The 13,454-nt window shown below is 40.1% G+C and overlaps 1 protein-coding gene across 1 annotated transcript in view; it reads left to right on the top strand.

The window, feature by feature from the left end:
- The window catches only part of FBLN5 (fibulin 5), a 67,572-nt gene that overhangs the window by 39,532 nt on the left and 14,586 nt on the right, over window positions 1–13,454 (top strand). The window contains exons 5-6 of the mRNA XM_060756619.2: window positions 11,297–11,419; window positions 12,260–12,376. Coding sequence (XP_060612602.2) covers window positions 11,297–11,419; window positions 12,260–12,376 — 240 coding nt within the window. The remainder of the gene's footprint in view (window positions 1–11,296; window positions 11,420–12,259; window positions 12,377–13,454) is intronic.

Below are 13,454 nucleotides of genomic sequence, written 5' to 3'. Positions count from 1 at the left end.
GTAAGTTGCATACTCTCAGCCTCTAAGGAAAACAATGACAACCCTTCTCTGAACAAATTTTGCCAAGAAAATCCTGTGGTCGGTTTGTCGCCATAATTTGGAAATGACTGAGGCATATCAAAACAATAATTTTGTTTTACCACTTTGAAAAACCCATTTAGGTTTTTTTAAGCCCTCACTTCCATGCGCATGGTGATGTTCTGATATAGTTTCTCAATAAGCAAGAAGAAGAAAAAAAATAGGAACAACCAAAAAGTAAACTCAGTTTATTGCATGTAGATGTGCCCTTTTCAATTAATTGTAAGGTTGTAAAGGTGAACAGCATTTTAAAATGAATAAATGTTAAATTAGAGCAGTGTTTCTCAATCTTCCTAATGCTGCAACCCCTTAATACAGTTCCACATGCTGTGGTGATCCCCAACCATAAAATTATTTTCGTTGCTATTTCATAACTGTAATTTTGCTACTGTTATGAAACGTCTGATATGCAGGATGTATTTTCATTCACTGGACCAAATTTGGCACAAATACCGGATGCACCCAAATTTGGTGTGGATTGGGAGGAGGGGGCTGATTTGGTTTTTTGGAAGTTGTAGTTGCTGGGATTTATAGTTAACCTACAATCAAAGAGCATTCTTAACTCCACCAACAATGGAAATGGACCAAACTTGGCACACAGAACTCCCACGACCAACAGAAAATACTGGAAGGGTTTGATGGGCATTGACCTTGAGTTTTGGAGTTGTAGTTTACCTACATCCAGAGAGCACTGTGGAGTCAAACAATTATTGATATGGACCAAACTTGGCTCAAATACTCAATATGCCCAAATGTGAACACTGGTGGAGTTTGAGGGAAATAGACCCTGGAGTTGTAGTTGTTGAAATTTATAGTTCACCTACAATGAAAGAACATTCTGAACCCCACCAATGACAGAATTGGCCAAATTTCCCACACAGAATCCCCCCAACCAACAGAAAATACTGTTTTTTTTTCTGATGGTCTCTGGTGACCCCTCTGACACCCCCTTGCGACCCCCCCCCCCCCGGTGGGTCCTGCATTAGAGTTAAAATGAGTTATTATCTTAAGTTGGATTAAAGACATTTTCAGTTGACAATGCCACTTGAAACAAGCCAAAACAAGGAGGAGTGGAAGAAAAAGAAAGGAGAAAGTGGAAGGCTTTGTAGTGTGTAAATTTGAAAGGAACGCAGCACAGCTTTGGTCCATTAATGGTAATGAGGACACAGCTGTTATATTCTTCAAGCCAATAATTTTCAAGGATGTTTCTCCAGGACTGGCACTCATCCACCACAATGTATTTGCTTTTAAAGAAGCCCCAAAGTTCACATTGCCTAGAGAATAATAATTGTAGCTTTACAAGGATTGCATTAGGAGCACATCTGGCTGAGGAACAGACCCAAAAATTGAATAGAATTTGAAAAGCAATTTATTTTTTCTGGGTAAACTGTCTGGCTTCCACACGGCCAAAAATCACATCGTTTCAGCCAGGCAATAATGGGCAGCCTTCTTTTCTCAGAGCCAATCAGGACTTCCCCTGAGGGAAACATTGGTGTGGTCACCAATGTCATAAAGTCATAGCCTCATAATGTTGAGCCATCTAGTCTCAACGTTATCGGCATCTCCACCAAATAACTGTCCCGTCTCCTTTTGTGGATATCCAGAGGAGGAGGCTCCATCACACCTCTGGGCAATTGATTCCATGGGCAAATTGATCTTGTGACCTCATCACACGGGACTTTTTCAGCTTCCTAAGATGCTTCCCTGCCAGTCCAACGACAAATGGGCATGCTGCCCATCACACAACAATGCTGAAATTCAGGTGAAGGCACCACCCACAACTGGACGGGAAGCATCACACAACACTTCCCTCGCAACATGGAATCCTTCCCGTGTTGTCCTAGCTCCAATGGGGCCAGCATGGATCCATGCAACTGTGGCAATGCTTCACCCATGCACAACGACATCAGGGGGGGGGGGGGGGAGGAAGTCGCCTGTGTGGTAACGGTCAAGATGTTCCTTCTAATGTTTAGTCAAAGTCTACTCTCTTCTAACTTAAATCAATTACACTTGGTGATCCCCTCTGAGGCAAAAGAGAACAGGTCTGAACCCTCCCCTCAGTAATAGCCCCTGAGCTATGTATTATTGAAGGCAACCTCTCAACCTCTCATCCTCACAATCTCTGAGGATGCTTGCCATAGATGCAAGTGAAACGTAAAGAGAGAATGCTTCTAGAACATGGCCATATAGCCCGAAAAACCTACAACAACCCAGCCCCTGAGCTGTTTAAAGAGTGCAATCAGACCACTCTTCAGTCTTCTCTTCACCAAGCTGAATTTGCCCAATTTTCCCAACTTTTCCTCATATTTTTGTTATCCGTACTTTTTGTGACCTTTGATGCCCTTCAATGAACTTGATCCAGCTTGTCTACAGTATTCTTAAAATGGGGAGCCCAGAATTGATCACAGTACCCCTTACAAGCACAGAATATAATGGGACAATTACTTCCTTCAACTTCTATTAATGCAGGTGAATGCAGGCTAAGATAACATTTGCCTTCTGTGCTGCAGCATCACACTGCTGGTTCATGTTTCATTAATGAAAATCACAATAGGAAAACAATAGATTGGATAAATTGAAATACCTGAGTAAAATTACATATTAAGCTAAAATATTGCAAAATAGGCATTTTCAGTGCATCTTTAAAGGTCAAGGTTAAGGTAAAAGTTTCCCCTGACATTAAGTCTCGTCGTGTCTGACTCTGGGGGGGGGTGGGGGGTGGGGTGGGGGTGGTGTTCATCTCCATTTCTAAGCCGAAGAGCCAGCGTTGTCCGTAGACACCTCCAAGGTCATGTGGCCAGCATGACTGCATGGAGCGCCATTTCCTTCCTACTCACATGTTTTCAAACTACTGGTTGGCAGAAGCTGGGGCTGTGGGAGCTCACCCTGCCAATGTTTTGGTCAGCAAGTTCAGCAGCTCAGCGGTTTCACCCGTCACTTCCAGCGGGGCCCCTCTTAAGAAGGGGAGATTAAAAAGATAGGAGAAAAGCTTTCGTTGTACTACTTATCATCATCATCATCACTTTATTTCTTAATTAGTCACTCTCCACCAAGGTGCTCCGAGCGACTTATAATTTAAAACAGTTTATACACAATATAAAAAATTCAATATAAAAACATTCAATATAAAACATTATATAAGGCCCATTCACAGCTGGTTTCTCCCACATTATGGATGGAGAATCTATTGTGTGTTTACTGGTTTCCAAAGAAAGTGCTACTGTATTTTTTTATATTTAGTGGAAGAGTATATTATATATTTACCAAAAACAAAATATAGTCTATGATTCAAGACTTTATAATCTCAGTAAACTAAACTTCGGGTCCAATGAACTGGAGATATACAGGTCCACAAACAAGCTGAGATGTACAATCAGAGGCAGCTCAGTTTGTACCCAAAGAAGAACTTTTACTTGGGAACCTGGCCAAGGTCAACACTGTAGAATAACATCTACAGTTCTGAATATCTCATGTGGAATAATGTGTACAGTTGTGGTCTCCTTATCTCAAAAAGTATAGCAGATGCAGAAATCAAGGGCTAAAAATATCTTTAGAAACTAAAGTGCTAGTAAAGTAGACTCAGACAGCGCCTTGCATTTTGGCTGGATCCTGAGTTGGCTTTGTTTTCTGCTCCACTTGATGCCAAACGTACCTTGAGTCCCATAACGATCACTCTCCTGACCCTTTCCAGTCTCAGGCACTGGTGTTTAGAAGAATTTGTGTTGGCCAAATAGGGTGATTTTGCAGGATGAATGTGTCTCACAATACCTAGGATGAGAAAGAGCAAGAAAGTGGTATTGGGCTGACAACCAGAGACCTGATATGAATTTCTGTGTCTTGTATTATTGTTCAACAGTCAACATATTTGAAGGGACATTGTGCCCATGACTATCATTCCTTGTTAGATATATGACCACATGTTCCAGAATTGTTTGCTATGAAGTTGGCAAAGATGTAGGAGTCTGCCAGGAACAAACAGTTTTATCATGTCATATGGTAGCTACTCATTGTGGCTTGATTATTGCTGCTCATCTTCACATTGGCTTCCATGTGAAGAAAAAAAAACCCTCATCTTTCAGAATTATGAGGAAAAGGATTGGAAATAGTCTAGGTAAAGGTAAATGTTTTCCCCTGACATTAAGTCCAGTTGTGCCCAACTCTGGGGGTTGGTGCTCATCTCCATTTCTAAGCCAAAGAGCCGGCGTTGTCCATAGGCACCTCCAAGTTCATGTGGCTGGCATGACTATATGGTGTCATTACCTTCCCACTGAAGCAGTACCTATTGATCTACTCATATTTGCATGTTTTTGAACCGTTAGGTTGGCAGAAGCTGGGGCTAACAGTGGGAGCTCACCCCACTCCTCAGATTTGAACATGTGACCTTTCAGTCAGCAAGCTCAGTAGCTCAGCGGTTTAACCCACTGCTCCCATGAAAATAGTCTATACTGATTTAATTATGTTATACTTAAGTCTGCTCTAAAATCTAAAACAGGATGTCTTGTTAATGCAGATCCTGGCTGCCAGAATTATGACAGATTCACATTATTCCACAAATTGATCTTGTTGTCACTTTGCTTCCAGGTGTAATCCAAGATACTGGTATTTACCAGTCATTTTTTAAATAGTCTGGGATCCAAATACGGTACTTATGAGTGCCTTTTTCTGTATCAACCTGCCTGAGCCTTAATTATATTAAAATTTTACTCAAGAATAAGATGCTCTTCTGAAGCCCTACTGGGGACCAGGCCTGTAGCCAGGATTTCGTTTTGGGGAGGGGGGGGGGCTGAGTTTCACGGGGGGGGGGGGCTGAGTCTGAGTGAAAGAGGGTCTAGCCTAGCAAACCTTTTGTATCCTTACGCCAATACTCCCATGCATATAGGATATATTGAGTATGGTGATCAGATCATGATATGAATAAACATAACAGTTTAAATAATGCACCAGTAAGGCCTTTTCGTGAACCACCATGAGAATTTCGGGGGGGGGGGGGGGCTGAAGCCCTTCAAGCCCCCCCCTCCCCCCCCAGTTTACATGCCTGCTGGGGACGGTTTGTAGCTTACATATCACTGGGGAAATAAATCCATTTCAGGTTTAGGTGAGTTTTAAAGAAACTATCCAAGGTGCTGGACCTATTTAGCTCCCTTAAAGCCTGCAATCATCTTCCTCAAATGATGTGGGAGACACCTGCTTCCACCTGTCCAATTCTTTGTGCTGGATAAGCTGGATAATTTCTATATGCCACATTTGCATATAGAAATTAATTTGAAACACAATATTACATTGTAAGGGTGAAGACAGATTTGATATTTTTAAGAGCAGTGGAAAAATGTGCTCTCAAATGCATTTCCTATGTTATTGGCTTTCCAAAAGCCTTGGAACAAAGTATTCAATGACTCAGTTCAAATGTACCGTCAAGAAGTTCATGCATTAGCGGGAATGTAAATTGATCACCATTTGGAGAAATTGGCTGTTTTGTTTCTTTCCACTAATGATTTCTCCAAGCTTCCTAGAGAGGTGAGCAACACATATGGAACCGTCCCTGCTGGATTAATTGTCAGCATTTCGTGTTTGCTTTGGCTTACCAGATGCACCTGGGTATAAAACAAACAGACCACAAAGCGAATTGACACATCACACTCATGGCTGACATTTGTGAACATTTATTTTTCAGTTCCCTATGTCAGAGTTACAGTTCTGCAAGTTTACTAGTTCTAGGAAAGTCTAATTGAAGTCTGTTTTGCACAGCTCCTTGCAAAGAAAGCAATGGGGCGTTTGAAGGAGGAGAGATGCAATAAAGTAGGTAAAAACTGTAATGTGATAATTTAGAGTCTGTTATTGTTCAAAACTTGTTTGATGAAGTAATATTATGTATTTTTATTAGATGTCCAAGGGAAAAAAACGTTTTGTGAGGGGTTGAGATTCTCTCACTGCCTAATGCAGAGAAGAAGAAGCTGATCTTCTTATTGCCACCTCCTCTCTATTAGTACTTGACTTTATGATTACATTTTTATTAAGATAGATTAAAACAAAGCCTACATGCAAAAAACGAAACAACAAATGATTAAAATACTATTTCTAGAACACTACTACAGTAGAGTCTCACTAATCCAACATAAACAGGCTGGCAGAACGTTAGATAAACAAAAATGGTGGATAATTGTTAGAGGTTGTAAATGTAAATAAACAGGAGTTTTACTGCTGTTTCTGAACCAAAATATACCTTGCATTGTAATAATGTGTCACTCAGATTTGTGTAACAAGTAACAGCAACTTTACTTCAGTTCACAAGGTCAAACAGAGCAACAATATATACAGCAGTCTCTCTGAATTCTTACAGAGAACAGAGGGCATAAACAGCCATTTTAAACAGTCTTTAAAATATGCTTCATGCCTTAGAAATTATCAGACTTCAGAGAGTTGGCAGACATTTACTTCCTGGCTGTTTCCAGTCAGCGCTCTCTTCACTCTCTGAGGTGAAAGTGGCAGTTAAAACCGTTTCTCTCAGCAGCAAGCTAGAGACAGTAGCCAATCAGAATTCTGGCTCCTGACATGCTCAGCCAATCAGCTGCCGACACATGACTTTCAGTCAACCCATTACATCATGGTGCCTTTTTACAAATCCCCACAATAATGAGGGAATAAGGAAAAGCCTATTAATTGTCAAATCATGTTATGATTTTACAAATTAAGCACCAAAACATCATGTTTTGCAACAAATCAGCAGAAAAAGCAGTTCATTACACAGTAACATTATGTAGTAATTACTGTATTTATGAATTTAGCACCAAAATATCGCAATGTATTGAAACAGCTGTAGATCCAGGCGGGAGGCGGACTGCATTGGATAATACAGAATGTTGGATGAGCAAAAGTTGGATAAGTGAGACTCTAATGTATATCCTAAACATCTAAAAACCCCTAAAAACTACAAACTCTCTATGTTATTGCATCTAAGGGTTTTACATTCTTTTTCTGGTGGTTATATTATCTCCGTTTTCTACATATGTTTAGTGCAGTGGTTGTCAAACTGTGAGTCCCCAGGTGTATTGGCCTTCAACTCCCAGAAATCCTAACAGCTGGTAAACTGGCTGGGATTTCTGGGAGTTGTAGACCAAAACACCTGGGGACCCACAGGTTTGGAACCATTGGTATAGTGAAAAGGGACCATTGGTACATTCTTTCCCCACATAATAACATACCTCTAGTCCGAAAAAAACAGTGATGGATATTTGGCCCCATCTTTGCTGGAAGAACATAATAAATGGACCCCAGTCTTTCTTAAAACTAGTTAGAGGTTTCTACTTAATCAATGTAGTAAGTGTACCTATTTCCACAAGTTCACTTATTTTCATAAGCCAATCGTCTTACATGTCTCATGCTCTTGTTTGTGGCCAGATGTTCACAATTCTGCACCCAAAATCTGGTATCACACACTAACACCTGATTTCCAAATTATGTGGTATGAATAAAAGACCCTGAGTTTTGTAGTGTTACATGTGTGTTGTGCTGAAATTCCAGTACCAATAGTGACATTATTTAATCCTTATCCCAGATATTGAAGTTGGAAAGCAGTAGAAAATTGTCAAATGTTAATCTGGTTATATTTGCAGCAAAAGAACTTGGAAGCAAATCAGTGGGCAGCACAAAACTAAGCAATTTATTCCCATATTTATATAATATACTATGGAATTGAATAGGGAAGAGTTGTTTTTGTAATACCCTCTAGTCCATTTGCGCTTGCTTGAAATTTTCCAAGGAACAAAATAACGTGCCAAAGAATGTCCTTGGAGCACTTATATGTTTTCCCCCCTACAGTCCAATGTAGCCAGTAAAGCTAAAACATGATGCTATGTTTTACTGGAATGGGCATATCGAATATTTTCCTGTTTCATTTCATCTTTATCACCTGCTTTGATTTGACATTATAAAGTAACAGATGTACAATATAAGGAGGCAAGGAAATGTACAGCAGCTGTTGCTGTTGCTGCTGCAGCTCTCTCTCCTTTTTGCAGTTATGGCACACGGCAGTGGTTATTTTCCTTACCAGGGACCATCAAGACTTAACTCAAGATTTAAAACCCTAAAGGACAACAAATATATATTTTTAGAGTTGCTTATCAAGGTTTTTCAGATCTGTAGAGGAGGGAGAAATCAGAAAATGCAGGCACACCTCCTTGTAATACTTTTAATGAAATGATTCCACTGCCTAATATTATTTTGTTAATTGATTAATGAGAAGGCTGGTGCTGCATTTCAGTTACCAGCATTGTAACAAATAAATAAACATAATAAATATAAATATAATCAACATAATAAATAATAATAGCTGAAATTTGTATTCTAAGTTCTGTATTTCAGATAGTTTTAAAATAAATGTGAGGAGAGTGTGATTTTTCACACTAGTATGTTGTTATACAAGGCACTAATAGCCACCTTTGATTGTTCTGGAAATTCTGTTTGTAAATCAACTCAGAAGTTTGAAAGGGACTGTTCCTTGAACTGCAGTTTCATAGCACCATCCACGGATATTATCATCAGCTTGTCTTCTGGTGCTGCAGTGAATACCTCTAGTTCACAAACATTAACAGAAACAGGTCTCTAATCCAGTTTTTGCTTGCACCAGGAACAAAAAAATACCCAATTAAACTATTATTACATTTTTACCCCACTTTTTCTCTCCACAAAGGAGACTCAGAGCAGCTTACATTAAAAGCATTTCAATATAATTTAAAATCTACAAATATACAAACATTAAAACAGAATTAAACATCAATGGTATTAAAAAATAAAAAATTATTGTAAAACTTTAAATTTAAAAATTTAAAAATTATTTAAAAATTTAAAAAGTAGATAAAAGGTGTGTGGTAGAGGTATACGTAGTATAAGTTGTAATGGAAAGTTTTAAAAAATGATAAGAAATATGCTTAAAGATGTTTTTAATTTTTTATACTGTTAGATTGTATATAATATGACATACTCTTCTGTCTAAGATGTTGTAAAAAGAATGTATGCTTACACATTTTGTTTGATAAATTTATAAACAAAATTTTCAAGAGAGAGAGAGAGAGAAGGGCCTCTCCTGAGGATCTCGGGGCCCAGGCAGGCTTGTACAATGAAATGCAGTCAGCCAAATAGCCTGACCCTGAGCCGTATAGGGCCTTAAATGTCTTCACCAGCACTTCAAATTGTGCCCAGAAACTAGTCGAGCTGCTGCAACTGTGGAGGTGGAGGTTGTCAGCCCTTTAGCAATCTGGCTGCATCTCTTTGGACCACTCTTCAAAGACAGCCTCATGTACAGCGCGTTACAGTAATCCAGCCTCTTAAGGAATGGGTGCAATTGGTGAACAAGTTTTAATTGTGTAATGCCCTCTTGGCCACTGCAGATACCCGGGCCTCCAGGACTATCCCCAAACTGCGGACCTGTTTCTTCAGAGAGAGTGTAACTCCATTCAACACAGACTGGTCCCAATTCCCTGATCTGCTTTCCAACTGACTGGGAACACCTCTGTGTTGTCTGTATTAAGCTTCAATTTGTTCATTCCCATCAAAACATTAGTTTAGGGTCAAGATAGCTCAGTTTAGATGGGTGTCATCTGCATATAGGTGGCATCTCACTCCAGCAGTTTCATGTACATGTTAAAAAGCATTGGGGGGGGGGGGGCAGAACCCTGAGAAACCCGAGAAACCCCACAGGTCAATAGCCAGGAGTTTGAACAGGAGTTCCCCAGTACCACCTTCTTGGTATGGCTTTCCAGGAAGGAACAAAGCCACTGTAAATTGAAGAGAGCTGTCCTGACCAGTGCCTCCAAGTCTCATCCTAACGAGATGGCCTAGATGGATTCCACAGTCAATGGTATTGAAAGCTGCAAAGAGGTCCAGGAGACCAACAGGAACACACTTCCCCTGTCCAGTTCCATACGGAGGTCATCCACCAAGAGGACCAAAGCTGTCTTTGTTCCATAGTCAGGCCTTAAACATCACCATCATCCCATCCTGCCCAGAAAACAAGGTCCAAAGTGTGCCCAGCAGCATGGGTAGGACAAGACACCACTTGGGATAGACCTATGGTTATCATGGAGGCCATGAAGTCCTGACTTACTCCTGACAGGGCACTCTCAGCCCTGTCCTTATATTGAAGTCTCCCAGCACTAGTAGCCACTGAGACTCCAGTGGCAACCATAAGACCATCCTGGCTAGCTCAGGAAGGGAGACTGTTGAGCTACAGATTCCCCATTCTGTCCAGGCTACCCACCTTTAGGTATACACACTCAAATGTTGTTGCCTGTGGGATGGGGAACCTAATTGGGTATAAAATCATGATAGACCACTGCTCCTCCCGACCCCCCAGGTATTGACTTCTGGTGTACAGAAAAACATGGCAAGCAGAGCTGAGAAAGATTACCCTACCCCCCCACTAGTCTCATCCAGCCAGGTCTCCATGATACAGACCAGGTCAGCATGATCATTCAGAATCAAGTCCTGGGTGGCAGTTGCTTTTCCATTTACTGACCTGGCATTTTACAGCAGCATTATGCTGCCCATAATTCAAATGCCATGTTTTAAATTATGTATCCTCTTCAGAGAACTCTTTGTCAAACATAGAAACAAGAAATTTTATGTCTCATAGTTTGGCTTCAATGGGCAGAATCATGGAGTTCAGTTCAGTCCAGTGCATGCATGCTTGCTTGCTAAACAGATCATTTTAAAACACGTATATGAATGTTTTATCAGTTCCATTACACTCAAGGCACATGTTTCTAAGAAACATGCTTAGCATCATGCTAGAAGTATATTTGGAACTACAGCTCTTAGTGCCTGGAGAGCAAAAAGGATTTGAGAAGTCTTTTTAAACAAATGACGAGTTACCAATTCCCAGCTGGCATGAGTTCAGAAATGTTATTTATCAGGAAAGCAATGAGTGGATGTAACACAATACCTAAGAAAGTGGAAACAACTTCTGTTACTGTGAGCTCTGAAGGATATGGAGCATCTGCTGGATGAATATTTCTCTGGACTGCCAATAATTTTTGTCCAATAAGTACCTTGGCATGGAGTAGTACAATGGTCAATTATTTTTAATTCCTCAGAGACCATTCAACTCAAATGCATAATAGTATTCCTCTTTGTTTCTTTCTCAGTTGCAACCTCTGTATGCTTGATCATAGTTAAAGCAATGTCCAGATATTCATGTAACCCTTGATTGTTTTCTGCTTTGCAGATGTTGATGAATGTGCATCTGAATCGCATCAGTGCAACCCCACCCAAATCTGTATCAACACAGAAGGAGGATATACTTGCTCTTGCACTGAAGGATACTGGCTTTTAGAAGGCCAGTGCTTAGGTATGATATTCTGTAGGGTGAAATAAATGTATTGTCTTTGAATTTTAATGATTTTTTTAACATAATGGGTTGGGGACATACCTTGATGTGGAACATTAAGTTTCCATGAGGGGACAATGAGTATGGGGTCAGTGAAATGGGTGGAGTAGAAGAGCTCATTTGATTGATGCCGCAGTTAGGAAAAGTCTCAGAATTAATAGGTTCAGTTCATTATCTCTCTTGATCACATATGGTATGGGCAGCTTGCAAGTTGCATGCAGCCATCAGAAATCAAATCAAATCTGTCAGGGGTGATTAAGCAGGGATGTATTTTACAGCACCATAAAAAGGAAATACCAGAAAATGCCGGCAGTCAAAGGAAGGAGGAAGTCTGTGATCAAGGGCTCTTCGTCATAGAGGATGGAGCAATAGCACCCCTCTGTGGCTGGAATTGAGCACAACCTCCAGGATGCCAAAGTTGGGGAAAATGCCGACACATACCTCTGTTGTCTGTCCTGTCTGTTTAACAGCATTGAATGTTTGCCATGTATGTGTTCTGCTCTGAGTCCCCTTCGGGGTGAGAAGGGCGGAATATAAATGCTGCAAATAAATAAATAAATAAATGTCAACTAGGGTATGGCCAACCTGGAGAACTTTGAGATTCCTAAAGCAAAACCATAAATAATCAATCAGTCAAAACCATAAATAATCAAATTTGCAAATCTGCATATGTGGAAGGCTGATTACAATATTTTTTAGAAAATACTGCCTGCGAATAGATGTGTCTGTGAACATATTGATTATCACTTTTTCTCAATAACAAATAAAACTCTGACTCACTTATAATTCACATTTTTCCAGACATAGATGAATGTCGCTTTGGTTACTGTCACCAGTTGTGTGCCAATGTACCTGGGTCCTACTCCTGTACGTGCAATCCAGGATTTATCTTGAATGAGGATGGAAGATCATGCCAAGGTATTAAGGATGTGACAAAGAAATAATATGATCAAATCAAAGGCTTTTGGTTCCCTTAGTGGCCACTCCGATATCTATGGGAAGCGTACTACTGGTAGTAGGACACAAATATTGTACCCTGTACTTATAGGCTTGTTTGTAAGTATCCCGCACACATGCACACTGCATCTACCATATGTCTTCTACAATGTAGACAGAAAGATGAAAATAATTTCTTCAGCTTTTGAGAAATTTCATTATCTTCCGTTGTGAATACAAAATACACATAGCCCTAATACATGTATCTGCTTCTGTGTTGTACTATAGACAAGTTACTAAGATTTTTTGGTTTGCAGGGGATGGGATTCCTTTCTTCTGGTTCTTCTGGTTCTGGCTGCAAAATTATCAAAGCTGCCCTAAGGAGTGGGGGAATCTCCTAACTATGTAGCCATTAAAGATGATCTTGAGGGTTAAGTCTACAAGGCGTAGCAGTCTCAGGCTTTTATACATTGCCCTTTCTCCCCTCATTTCATCCTGCTGTTTTTGGCCAGGTTTCGTTATGATTAAAACAGTTGGTGTCTTGAAATTAGTAGATAAACAAGGAAGCACCTGCAGGAATCACTTCAATTATGTTTGCATTATTGGTCTGATCCCAAGCAGAGCGTGCACAATCTTTTCAAGATGTTACCATGGTAAATGGAGCTCTTCCAGGCTTGAAGCTTTGTTTGCATATTAGAAGATTTTTGTAGATGGTAGCTTATCTATAACTTCCTTAAGTGTACAATGCACTCTGGCCTTATATACAGAGATATTTCGACACAGAAAAGCAGGATTAAATCCTATTTGCCATAAGGTATAAAAAGAATGCCCAAGGGAGCCAAATGCATATTATTTCCTGACACAGTAATCTCCTATGAAAATGCTTTTCAACATCAGCAAAAATCAGCTATAATTTCTCTATATCAGGCATGGGCAAACTTTGGCCCTCCAAGTGTTTTGGACTTCAAATATTTGAACATCACTACTTGCCTAAGAAAATCCTGTGAAATTTGTGGGGTTGCCATAAGTCAGCAGGCGACAAGGGCACACATACACATAC

Source organism: Anolis sagrei, chromosome 1 (genome assembly GCF_037176765.1).
Source record: "Anolis sagrei isolate rAnoSag1 chromosome 1, rAnoSag1.mat, whole genome shotgun sequence".
In the NCBI taxonomy this organism is placed as follows: domain Eukaryota; kingdom Metazoa; phylum Chordata; class Lepidosauria; order Squamata; family Dactyloidae; genus Anolis; species Anolis sagrei.
This window is presented reverse-complemented; position numbering and strand designations above follow the sequence as displayed.